Below are 13,238 nucleotides of genomic sequence, written 5' to 3'. Positions count from 1 at the left end.
ATACAAAATTATCCAGATGTGGCATCAGGTGCCTATAATCCCAGCTACTCAGGAGGCTGAGGCAGGAGAATCGCTTGAACCCAAGAGGTGGAGGTTTCAGTGAGCTGAGATCACACCACTGCACTCCAGCCTAGACAACAGAGCGAAATTCGCTTTGAAAAAAAAAAGGCTGTCGGCCGGGCGCGGTGGCTCAAGCCTGTAATCCCAGCACTTTGGGAGGCCGAGACGGGCGGATCACGAGGTCAGGAGATCGAGACCATCCTGGCTAATATGGTGAAACCCTGTCTCTACTAAAAATACAAAAAACTAGCCGGGCGAGGTGGCTGGCGCCTGTAGTCCCAGCTACTCGGGAGGCTGAGGCAGGAGAATGGCGTAAACCCGGGAGGCGGAGCTTGCAGTGAGCTGAGATCCGGCCACTGCACTCCAGCCTGGGCGACAGAGCGAGACTCCGTCTCAAAAAAAAAAAAAAAAAAAAAAAAAAAGGCTGTCAAGGAAGAGAGTCTGGTCCAAAGATCAGAATCATACATTCCCTCCCCTTCAACAGAAGTGTGCTTTTCACTTATTCATTCAACAAGCATGTTCAAGGACTGTGACATTTCCACGTTGAACTTGACATTTCCAATTCAACGTTTGCGAAGGGCACTCTGGGTCTCTTGTGATAATCAGTGTGATAGCTGGGGCATGAGGGAATCAGTAAATGCCACCCTCAAATGTGCCACTTTGGCATAAGAATTATTTTGTGACAAAGTCATTTGAGTTCCTGAAATCCCTTGTCTGCCTAAAAGCAGAAGTTCCCAAAAGAACTCAATTGCCATAAATCCCCTCCCCAGGAGTACCTCTAATCTTCCCTTCTCAGAGACAAGACTCAGCACCACACCCAGGCAGACACTGGTACAAACTATTCCATCTCACATTTATTCTCCTAAGGGCTCACTTATATTTCCAAAATGTCATTTGCTTTTCCCTAAGTGCCCCTTCCCTCCCTCTCTTTCTCCTGCTAAGTTGGATATAGTATCTAGACTCCAACTTCTACCCCTTTGAGTTACTCATCTCCAAATGCTCCCATGTGCATGCATGATACACATGCTAATAAACTTTTTTTTTTCTGCCTATTAATCTGTCTTCCATTAGTCTAATTTACAGAGCCCCAGCCAGAGAACCTGGAAGAGTAGAAGAAAAAGATTTATTTTCCTTCCCTACAGGCACAAACCGTTTTCTGTTCACCAACCAATTTCCTCTTCTTCCCAGGCATTGCAGGACTTCATTTCCCAGCCTCCTCTGCAGTTAAGTGTGGCCATATGACTGAGTTCCAGCCAATGGAACATGAGCAGAAGCAACCCGTGCTACTTCCCAGCACATGAAAAGTTTGTGTGTGTGTGTGTGTGTGTGTGTGTATGTTCATTCCTCCATGTTCTTCACCCTCAGACAGCTTGATGTGAACAAACATGGTGACCCTGGAAGCAACATGCTGAAGATAACAGAGCCATAAGATGGCAGGATCCTGGGTCCAAGAATCAGTGCTGAGAGCCACAGTTATGTGGCCACAGCTGGCCACAGTATGCACTTTGAACTCCCTATCATGTATAAACAGGATATACTTTGAGGTTTATTTGTTACAGAAGCTAACATTGCCTTAAGTAAAGCCCTTTAGAAGATATATTTAACCACTACAAGAAAATATAATTCTGGCCAGACATGGTGACTCATGCCTGTAATCCCAGCCCTTTGGGAGGCAGAGGCAGGTGAATCACTTGAGCCTAGGAGTTCAAGACCAGCCTGGACAACATGGCAAAAACCCCATCTGTACATAAAATACAAAAATTAGCTGGTATGGTGGCATGTGCCTGTGGTTCTAGCTACTCAGAAGGCTGAGGTGGGAGGATTGCTTGAGCCTGGGAGGTAGAAGTTGCAGTAAGCCAAGATGGCGCCACTGCACTCCAGCCCTGGGCGACAGAGAACCTGTCTCCAAAAAAAAAAAAAAAAAAAAAGGTAATTCTGTCACCCAGGCTGGAGTGCAGTGGTATAATCTCGGCTCACTACAACTTCCACCTCCCGAATTCAAGTGATTCTCCTGCCTCAACCTCCCAAATAGCTAGAATTATAGGCACCCACCACCACACCCAGCTAATTTTTGTATTTTAAGTAGAGACAGGGTTTCACCATATTGGCCAGGCTGGTCTCCAACCCCTGACCTCAGATGATCCACCCACCTTGGCCTCCCAAAGTGCTGGGATTACAGGTGTCAGCCACCGCGCCCGGCCCTGTTTCTTTTCTTAAAGCTACCCAGACTAACTTGATTTTGCCAAGTGCTGAAAATTAACATACTGCTAAGTGCATGGAGAAGAACAGTAAACTGCTTCACCTGCTTAGCATACAAAGGAATCACATCTCTGAATGTCCAATCACATGTCTGTAAGCTCCTGTTACCAAGAAGGTCAGTGCTTCCATCCAACTTGAGTCCTCCCCACACCAGGCAGGTAGATTCCGCTGCCATCTTTGCCTCTACTGCTGCCCCCCAGTGTCACTGCTGAAAATTCGTCCCAAAGTCTGCAGGACACCTGTGGACTATTGCGGTGATGCCCCTGCTGTTCATACCTCAATGGTAGCCCTCATTTGGGTTCCCAGACCTCAGTTTCCTTAGGTCACCTTCGCAGACTTGGGAGTCTCCCCAAACCTCCATACCAGCTGGGTGGGTGAGCCCTGGAACTGCCAGCCTCAGCTCACATTGTGCCAGGAGTGGTGCAGCCCTTTCAGCCAGGAGACCTTGGCCAGAGCCCTCCCACAAATCTCCTGACTTCAGATCTTGACCTGGAAGAGACGAATAGGGTCTTCATTCTTCCCTTCCAGGAGACTCTAGTTTGCTTGTGCCAGAACTCAGCTCACCAGGGAGCCAGTGCCTGCTAAGCCGTTTTGACACTGACTCCCACCTGGAAAATGGGAGCTGATTCCCTTTCTCTTGTAAAACAAAGAGGCCATCCAGCGATTATAAGCAGAAACCAGATCGATGCCAAGATGTCCTTCTGTCCTTCTGTTTGTTCAGAAACACAGCTGGGAGCTTTGTCTTCTCTATTAAAAACAATTGCTGCACATTACATTGAGTTGAGAGGAATAGATGTCGAGCCCCTGGGAAGATAACAATTTCCATTTGGTTACAAAAACATACAAGCAGACTGCTGAGAAGCTGATTCCCTCATTTTGCTTGTAAGACATTTTGTATTAGTTCATTCCTTTTTCAGAGTGTATTAATTTGCATTTGCTTCTTTTTAGAATTTGGCTAATGGCTTATGAATTTTTTAAAGACCAAGTGTAAGGGAGTTTTCCCTTAAAAAAAAAAAAAACAGCATTGTGCTATTTCTAGACCATCTCAAATGAATGAAAAATAAACATAGCTTTAAATCCTCCAAGCAACCACCCCAAAAAGTAGTTGGGGGCCCAGCATAACCAGTCTTCCCACACTAGCCACCTGTGCCCTCTTCCACCCTCCCTCATCCCCAAATGTTCTGGCCTGAGGGCAAACAAAACCAACAACTTGCCTTTTTCTCCATCAGGGTGGAATTCTGAAAAGAAATCTGAAGACAAGACAGAGGGAAACAAGGACCCTCTAAGTAGCATGAGACCAGATGGATTTACAAAGTATGATGTGAGGCCCCTATGCGGCACACTCACTGCTCACCCCAGCTTAGCACCTTTTTCTCTCTGGAGGCCGCAACTGCTCGGATGCATTCCTGATTTTGGGCATTCTCTACCCCACCCAAGTATTTCCAGAGTACTGGTTCCAGCAAATACTCCCCTCAGAAGTCCGTGGCCAGTGGGTGGGCCATGGGTTCAACAGAGCCTCCTGCCTCAAACCCACCCACCTTCCGGTACATGATGAGAAGGAAGAGCCAGGCTGCCTGGAAGGACCTGTTCCCACTTCTCCATGCGGTCCCACCCTGGCCTGCTCTGCAGAAGGGCCATTTCCTCCCATGTGCTACTGATTAAGTTTATCAATTATCTCTTCTTCCTACATTTTGTTTAGATTTATTACTTCCTTTTTCTCCATTCTCTTGGTTCATAGCTTAAAGGGAACAAAGTTCATTAGGTATCAGCTTGATTTATTGTTTCTCGTTTCTGCCTCTTTAATATAAGCACTGGGAGCCATAAATCTCCTCTAAGTACTGCATTGGCAGTATCCCAGAAGTCGAGGTGTGTCACTTTCATGGTTTTGTTCTTTAAATATTCTGCGGAGTCCTGAATGTCTTCCCTAATGAAAGGTTTATTTAAGAGAAGATCTGCTTTGCTGAATGCAATAAGGAACAGCTGAAAAAGACATACAACTCGAGGAAGAAAAGGGAAAGAGAGAAAATTACCATTTGTCGATAATGCAGTTTTATAGCCCTGATAACCAATGAAAAATTCTTAGAATTATTAAGAGTGAAATTAGATAAAATGAATAGATACAAAAGAAACATTCACAAATCACTTCCTTTCCTCTATACCAACAATTAGAAAATAAAAAAGGAGGGGAAAGACCCCCCTCCACACACACACACAATAGCAACTGTAAAAATCAAACACCCTAGAACTAAGCTGAACAATAAATACGCAGAAACTCTGAAAACTACAGAATTTTACTGAGGGTTTTAAAGGAAGACAAGAGAAGTGTGCTCATGGTGAGAAGCCTCAATGTTGTAACAATGTCTTTTCTTTTTAAATGGAGGTGCACATTTAATGTGGTGTCCACCAAAATTTCAGTGGAACTTTTTGGGAAACAAGCCCAAATAATTCTGAAGCTCATCTGGAGAATAAAGAGACAATGAGACAATCTTCCCCTCCTTTCCCCCTGGGGAGGTGGCTGGAGCCGGCAGAGGAGGCCTGGGGTGTCGGGGAGACAGACAGGGGGCAGAGGACTGACTGGCCACCACCCCAGCCCGGTGGTCCCATTTTGGAAGTGGTCCTGGAGCAACTCCTGGACAAGACTTTGGGGGCCTCCCATTGAGGAGGATGTGAGTCGATTTCACTCGTTCACCAAATACTCAGGCACGATTGTAGGAGCTAGGGCTGGGGCAGTGAAGAGGACAAAGTCCCTGCCCAGGGGGATCTTAGGTTCTGGTTGGGGAGGCCGATAAAAGATTAATAAATATGAAATTTCACATCAAGGATGCTGTGAGGAAAACTAAAGCAGAGTACAGGAACAGAGGGTTGCTAGTTTAGCAGAGTGGGTAGGCAGGCGAACCACTCTCAGGAGACGGCAGAAGCCCCTTCGTGATGGGATGGGAGCAGTGGATCATGCAGGTGAGGGCACCTTTAGAACTGGATCCATGGGACGAAGTGGGAGGACCCGGTGGGAGCAGCTGCACCCTAGACACATTACTGCCTCCTTCAGAATGTCCCATAAGGTGTGGCTCCACGTGGCTCCATGCAGTCCCACCTGATTCGTGAAACCCCTGCCCTGAGCCAAGTCAGGCAATTCCTCTCTCTAATAATTTGAAATTCAGGCCGGGCACAGTGGTTCATGCCTGTAATCCCAGCACTTTGAGAGGCTGAGGCAGGCAGATCACCTGAGGTCAGGAGCTCAAGACCAGCCTGGCCAACATAGCAAAACCCCATCTCCACTAAAAATACAAAAATTAGCCAGGTGTGGTGGCACAAGCCTGTAGTCCTAGATACTCGAGAGGCCGAGGCAGGAGAATCACTTGAACCGAGGAGGTTGAGGTTGCTGTGAGCTGAGATTGCACCACTGAACTCCAGCCTGGGCGACAAAGGGAGACTCTGAAATTCGGACACAGGCCTGAGTGGAGTCCTTCAGTAAACAGGGCACTGAGTGGCAGGGTAGGGGCACTTAGGCTCTGAGGGGGAATGGGTAGGCAGGACACCCTGGCCAGTTGAAGAATGGGGCAACGGAAGACAGGAGCTGGTGTGCAGAGAGGAGCTGCAGCATGGGAGGGGCTGAGGAGAGACAGACGAAGAGACAGAGCAAGACACCAAGAGAGACAGAGAGACAGAGGAAGATAGTGACATAGACAGAGACAGACAGAGAGGGACAGAGAGACAGAGGGAGATAGAGACACAGAGACAGACAGAGAGGAACAGAGAGATACAGGGAGACAGAGACAGAGTCTGAGACACACACACATCCAGAGAGAGAGAAGCTACCCATGGCTTTCTTAGGGCAAGTCAGTGGTGGGTTTCACAATAAATTCCATGAGAATCCATCTTTTATCAATTTGTCACTAAATGACCAACTCACTAAGCCTAGTCAGTACACCGATTTTCCAGTCACCATTTTAGGGAATATGCTTTTAACATATTTAATATTATTCTTTACTATCTTACTGACATTTTAAGAAATGTTTAAATTGTTGAGAACTAGAGGGTCAACTTAACTTTTTTCTGATCACACTCTTTATATAATGATATTCCAAATTCGTAATATTTTTGATATAAGAATCTTTCAGTTTATACTGATTTCTCTTGAATTCTTTTAAAAGTCATTTTCTGTTTTGCCAACATTTAGTGTTTTTAGAATTCTTTTTACCAGTTTCTCTGAATGACCAATTTGATGAATTTAGCAAATGGACAGCCGATTCATTGCTTCTCGCTATTTATAAAGTTGACAAGCAATTTATATTTTATGTAATGGTTTTAAAAGAATTTGAAAGCAGTTTTGATTTTGTCTTCAGATGGCATTTGAAGGAATGTTCAGTTCTGTCCCAGAGCTACAGACAGAGGGGAGAAAACAGGAGAATCAGCACCCAGCACATTTGGGCTGCAGATTTCAGAAAGGGAGGCCGGGGCAGAGACAGGGAGAGAGGCTTTTGTTAGCTAGGAAGAAAGAGGCAATGGACCTTGGGTCTTGGCCACACGAAGGCTGTCAGGAACAAATGAAGGTTAGAGCAGATACACAAAGAAAGGGGAGTAGTTGTGGGGTGAGACCTGCAGGAAGGCCCTGGAGGAAGGAGAGAGACCCCAGGGTGACTTGGTCTGGGCAGCTTTCCTGTCTCAGGCTTGGCATCCTAGCAACGAGTCCTACGTGAGTCATTCTTCCTTGCAATGGGAAAAAACAAAGTAGAGCACAGGTAATTAAATAGTTACCAAACCCCATGCACAGATACGATTCGATTGTTCCTGCTTTTATCCCCCTCTATAACAGTGTTATAAGTTGGGCATGGTGGCTCCTGTCTGTAATCCCAGCACTTTGGGAGGCCAAGGCAGGTGGATCATTTGAGGTCAGGAGTTCGAGACCAGTCTGGTTGACATGGTGAAACCCTATTAAAAATATAAAAATTAGCTGGGCATGATGGCACACACCTGTAGTCCCAGCTACTTGGGAGACTGAGGCAGGAGAGTCACTTGAACCCGGGATGCAGAGATTTCAGTGAGCTGAGATTGCACCATTGCACTCCAGCCTGGGTGACAGAGCAAGACTCTAACTCAAAAAAAAAAAGAAAAGAAAAGAAAAGAAAAGAAAAGTTATATTGAAAATAATTGGGCATTGAGCTTTTACCATGTTTAGAATTATTTTCTTAGGATAGAATTCCTAGAAATTAATGGGTCAAAAAGTTAAAACATCAGCGTTCATGCCAAATGGCTTCCCCATTTCGGGGAAAGGAATTTTACCAGTTGATCCCAGCAATGTCTGAGAGAGCCCATTGGCCTATACCCTCAATGCCCACTGAGTGTTTGCTCCTTAAGAAAATCCTATGGTTGGCCAGGCACGGTGGCTCACACCTGTAATCCCAGCACTTTGGGAGGCCGAGGCGGGTGGATCACGAGGTCAGGAGATCGAGACCATCCTGGCTAACACGGTGAAACCCTGTCTCTACTAAAAATACAAAAAATTAGCCAGTCATGGTGGCAGGCACCTGTAGTCCCAGCTACTCGGGAGGCTGAGGCAGGAGAATGGCGTGAACCCAGGAGGCAGAGCTTGCAGTGAGCCGAGATTGTGCCACTGCACTCCAGTCTGGCTGACAGAGCGAGACTCCGTCTCAAAAAAAAAAAAAAAAGAAAATCCTATGGTTGGCTGGGCATGGTGCCTCACGCCTGTAATCCCAGCACTTTGGGAGGCAGAGGCAGGCGGATCATGAGGTCAGGAGATCAAGACCATCCTGGCCAACACAGTGAAACCCCGTCTCTACTAAAAATACAAAAAATTAGCCGGGTGTGGTGGTGGGTGCCTGTAGTCCCAGCTACTCGGGAGGCTGAGACAGGAGAATGGTGTGAACCTGGGAGGCGGAGCTTGCAGTGAGCTGATATTGTGCCACTGCACTCCAGCCTGGGCAACAGAGCGAGACTCCATCGAAAGGAAGGAAGGAAGGAAGGAAGGAAGGAAGGAAGGAAGGAAGGAAGGAAGGAAGGAAGGAAGGAAGGAAGGAAGGAAGGAAGGAAGGAAGGAGGGAGGGAGGGAGGGAGGGAGGGAGGGAGGGAGGGAGGGAGGGAGGGAGGGAGGGAGGGAGGGAGGGAGGGAGGTTGGTTTAGTGATCTATAGCTGAGAACTATGGAGGATAGTTTTCATTTCGCTCTTGAAACATCTATCAAGCCCTTCTGCCAACACAGTCTTTCCTGTCACATATCTCACTGATTCCAACTCAGGGAGGGAGCTAGGTCTTCTGGCTGGCAGCATTACTGCATTTGAATCTCTTCTCTTTGAAATCCAATCTCCAATCGCTAAACCTGGAGATCAACATCAGAAAAAAAAAAAGGCAGTGACTATCATAATTGTATGCAGTTAACATTCTCAGGAGGTAGACTGACCGGGAAAGGAGCTCCTATCATGAAAGGAAATAATCGTGGGAGAAGCCTGGAGTATATTTTCTTTTTTTCGAAACAGAGTCTAGCTCTGTCACCCAGGCTGGAGTTCAGTGGCACAATCTCAGCTCATTGTAATCTCTGCCTCCCGGGTTCAAGCAATTCTCCTGCCTCAGCCTCCCAAGTAGCTGGGATTACAGGTGCCCACTACCACGCCTGCCTAATTTTTGTATTTTTAGTAGAGATGAGGTTTTTCCGTGTTGGCCAGGCTGGTCTCCAACTCCTGACCTCGGGTGATCCACCTGCCTCAACCTCCCAAAGTGCTGAGATTACAGACGTGAGCCACCACGCTTGGCCAGTCCAGAGTATATTTTCTAAAGTGGGAAGCCTGGGAGGGGAATTACAACAAAATCCTTACGCACATTGATTTTTAAAGTGACGAAAGTGGATGAGAGACCTTTGAGTCACCTCCCATCTCTTGATTCTACTGTCTCTCTTCTGCACCAAAGAGGAACAGGTGTGTATGTCGGTTAAGGGGTTGGTGGTGGCCTGAATGGGGTCAAGAGGGTGGGGCAGGGCAGGACCTCGTGTGGATCCTGATGTCTTGGTACAAGTGACTGTCCTCAGCCAACAAGGGACGAGTTCAGAAACTAAGTCTCAGTCTAAAAAGCCACATTGTTTCCTGCTTTGAAATGCTCTTAATTTAATAATCTAATTTAAAGACAGGGCAGGGCATCGGGGCTCACATCTGGAATCCCAGCACTTCGGGAAGCTGAGGTGGGAGGATCACTGGAGCCCAGGAGTTGAAGACCAGCCTGGTCAACATAGTGAGACCCCCATCTCTACACAAAAAGTACAAACAAATTAGCAGAGTGTGATGGCACACGCTATGGTCCCAGCTATTCGGGAGGCTGAGGTGGGAAGCACTTGAGTCTGGAATGTCGAGGTGGCAGTGAGCTGTGACTGCGCCACTGCACTCTAGCCTCTAGCCTCAGAACAGGGCAAAACCCTGTCGGAAAAAAAAAAAGTGTGTCAGTGCACATGAGTGTGTGCCTATTCCAATCGTGCACCTGTGCACCTGTGAGTGCAGGGGCTTAAGTTACAAATTCAGCATTGTCACTCAGTTACCAAAACACCCTCACACTCATTGCCCCTCTCAGCAGAAGAAAATGCTCTAGGGAAAGCTTTTGCCTTCACGCTGGTACAGACTGAGAAAGCACTGTCAATATCTGGGTGGAAAATCCCAACATTCCCAGGCCTGGAGCAGGTCTCTGCTGGAATCCTGAGAACAGGCTTTGTTCCTGCATCTGGCCGGCTGCCCAAACACTGACAGTCTACTATTCTAAAATCCTCAGGTATCGCGAGGCTCTGGGTGATCAGCAGGAGTGCTCTCAGAGTTTGAGATCCCCAAAAAGGGGGCAATAAGGTCTCTTTGCAGGGCCCAGACCTGAGCACCCAGGATCCCACCAGGGCCTCCAGGCTCTCTGCTCATCCAATCCGGGCTCCACCTCCACCCTAATAGGGGAGGGCTCCTTCCCATCTCCTGGAGGTCCTGTTGCCTCCTGGTCTTACCTGCCCTCTGGCAGAGTCCTGGAGGAAAAGCCAGGAGCAGCAGTTGGGGAGGCCGAGTGCCTCCGCAGAAAACTGCAGTTGGCCTGGCGCGGTGGCTCACTCCTATAATCCCAGCACTTTGGGAGGCCAAGGCGGGTGGATCACCTGAGGTCAGGAGTTCAAGGCCAGCCTGACCAACATGGTGAAACCCTGTCTGTACCAAAAATACAAAAATTAGCTGGGTGTGGTGGTGGACGCCTGTAGTCCCAGCTATTCAGGAGACTGAGGCAGGAGAATCGCTTGAACCCAGAAGGTAGAGGTTGCAGTGGGCCAAGATAGCACCATTGTACTCCAGCTTGGGCAACAAGACCGAGACTCTGTCTCAAAACAAACAAACAAACAAACAAACAAAAAACTGCAGTCATAGCAGGCAGCACCAGGAGCTGGTAGTTTGTTCCTTAAACCCAGGCAGCTCAGGGGAAGTCCGGCTCTCCAAAAGGAAGGGATTCAACATTCATTCATTCTTCCATTCTTTCATTCATTGAACACCTACTGTGTGCCAGATACTCTGGTAGCTGCTTGTATAACAGTAAATACAATTTTTTTTTTTTTTAATGTAAAATTGGCCAAGCTCAGTGGCTCAAGCCTGTAATCCCCACACTTTGGGAGGCTGAGGCAGGCAAATCACCTGAGGTCAGGAATTTGAGACAAGCCTGGCCAACATGATGAAACCCTGTTTCTATTGAAAATACAAAAAATTAGCCGGGTATGGTGACGGGTGCCTGTAATCCCAGCTACTCTGGAGTCTGAGGCAGGAAATCTCTTGAACCCGAGAGGCAGAGGTTGCAGTGAGCCAAGATCGCACCATTGCATTCCAGCCTGGGCAACAAGAGTGAAACTGTCTCAAAAAAAAAAAAAAAAAAATTAAAATTTTCCCTGATACCAAAAGTGAAAGAGAACTTTCCTCTAGAAAACATGAAATTTTTTTCCTCTAAAAAACATGTAATTTCAGCATTTTGGGAGGCTGAACCAGGTAGATCCCTTGATACTAGGTGTTCGAGACCAACCTGGGCATCAAGATGAAACACTGTCGCTGCAAAAATTAGCCTGGTTTGGTGGTGCATACCTGTAATCCCAGCTACTCAGGAGGCTAAAGTTGGAGGACAGATCGAGCCTCAGAGGTTGAGGCTGCAGTGAGGCAAGATCGCACCACTGCACTCCAGCCTGGGCGACAGAGTGTGAGACCTTGTCTCCAGAAAAGAAAAAAAAAAAAAAAAAAAGCCAGGTACGGTGACTCATGCCTGTAATTCCAGCACTTTAGGAGGCCGAAGCCGGTGGATCACGAGGTCAGGAGTTCAAGACTAGCCTGACCAACATGGTGAAACCCTGTCTCTACTAAAAATACAAAAATTAGCCAGGTGTGGTGGCGCATGCCTATTATCCCAGCTACTCAGGAGGCTGAGGCAGGGAAATCGCTTGAACCCGGGAGGTGGAGGTTGCAGTGAGCCAAGATTGCGCCACTGCATTCCAGCCTGGGTGACAGAACGAGACTCTTTGTCAAAAAAAAAAAAAAGTAAAGAAACATGATTGGAATGCTTTCTCTGTCTCTTTGAGGTGCATGTAAATCTCTTTTATTTTATTTTATTTTATTTTACTTTGAGATGGAGTATTGCTGTTGCCCAGGCTGGAGTGCAGTGGCGCGATCTTGGCTCACTTCAACCTCTACCTCCCGGGTTCAAGCGAATCTCGTTCCTCAGCCTCCTGAGTAGCTGGGATTATAGGTGTGCCCTACCATGTCCAGCTAATTTTTTTGTATTTTTAGTAGAGATGGGGTATCACCATGTTGACCATGCTGTTCTCAAATTCCTGGCCTCAAGTGATCTGCCTGCATCAGCCTCCCAAAGTGCTGGGGTTACAGGCATGAGCCACAGTGCCCAGTCTTTGTAAATCTTTTTAAAAGCCAAAAATGTAGGCCGGGCACGGTGTCTCATGCCTGTAATCCCAGCACTTTGGGAGGCTGAGGCAGGTAGAAAACACGGTGCTTTCTACTTTGCTATCTAACGTGTAGAATAACTTTATCAAAAACAGAATTTGGCTTCTGACTTCACAACTCCTTTGCCCATTCTTTAATTGGGTTGTCTTTTTATTACTGAATTTAAAGAGTTCATTACATATTCTAGATTCTGGTCCCTTATCACATATATAATTTTCAAATATTTTCTCCCACCAGTTGGTTGTTTTTTCCTTTCTTGTTGGTATCATGAATGCTTTTAATTTGATAAAGTCCAATTTACCTATTTTTTCTTTGGTTGCTTGTGCTTTTGGTATCATACCTAAGAAACCACTCCCAAATCCAAGGTGGCAAAGATTTACCTCTAAGGTTTTTTTTTTTTCCCCTAAGAATTTGTTTTAGGCCAGGTGTGGTGGTTCATGTCTGTGATCCCAGCACTTTGGGAGGCCGAAGTGGGTGGATCACTTAGGTCAGGAGTTTGAGACTGGCCTGGCCAACATGGTGAAACTCCGTCTCTACTAAAAATACAAAAATTGGCCAGGCAGGGTGGCGGGCACCTGTAATTCCAGTTACTCAGGAGGCTGAGGCAGGAGAATTGCTTGAGCCCGGGAGGCAGAGGTTGCAGTGAGCCAAGATGGCACCATTGCACTCTGGCCTGGGTGACAGAGCGAGATGCTGTCTCAAAAAAAAAAAAAAAAGAATTTGTTTTAGCTCTTACATTTTGGTCTATGATAGCTCTTACAATTAGCTTTTTGAGCTAATTTTTGTAGATGGTATGAGGAAGGTATACAACTTTATTATTATATTTTACATGTAGATATCCAGTTGTCCCAGTGCCATCTGTTGAAAAAACTATTCTTTCCCTCGCTGTTTTGGAACCCTTATCAAAAATCAATGAACTGTAAATGTGAGGGTTGATTTCTGGGTTCTTCCGTTCGATTCCACTGAT

The 13,238-nt window shown here is 46.8% G+C and overlaps 1 protein-coding gene across 8 annotated transcripts in view; it reads right to left on the bottom strand.

The window, feature by feature from the left end:
- Positions 1-2,176: 2,176 nt before the first annotated feature.
- LOC105473926 (COP9 signalosome subunit 7B) overlaps positions 2,177-13,238 on the bottom strand; it is a 70,753-nt gene continuing 59,691 nt past the window's right edge. For 6 of the 8 annotated variants that reach the window (XM_071073541.1, XM_071073547.1, XM_071073542.1 and 3 more), the window contains one exon: positions 7,288-7,408. In XM_071073541.1, coding sequence (XP_070929642.1) covers positions 7,303-7,408 — 106 coding nt within the window. In that variant the 3' untranslated portion in view covers positions 7,288-7,302. Of the gene's footprint in view, positions 3,124-7,287; positions 7,409-8,564; positions 8,653-13,238 lie in introns of those variants that run through there. The other 2 variants (XM_071073544.1, XM_071073543.1) reach the window with 2 other exon arrangements.

Source organism: Macaca nemestrina, chromosome 11 (genome assembly GCF_043159975.1).
Source record: "Macaca nemestrina isolate mMacNem1 chromosome 11, mMacNem.hap1, whole genome shotgun sequence".
NCBI classification, from domain to species: domain Eukaryota; kingdom Metazoa; phylum Chordata; class Mammalia; order Primates; family Cercopithecidae; genus Macaca; species Macaca nemestrina.
Note: the sequence above shows the minus strand (reverse complement) of the source record. Positions and strands in the feature narration are given on the sequence as shown.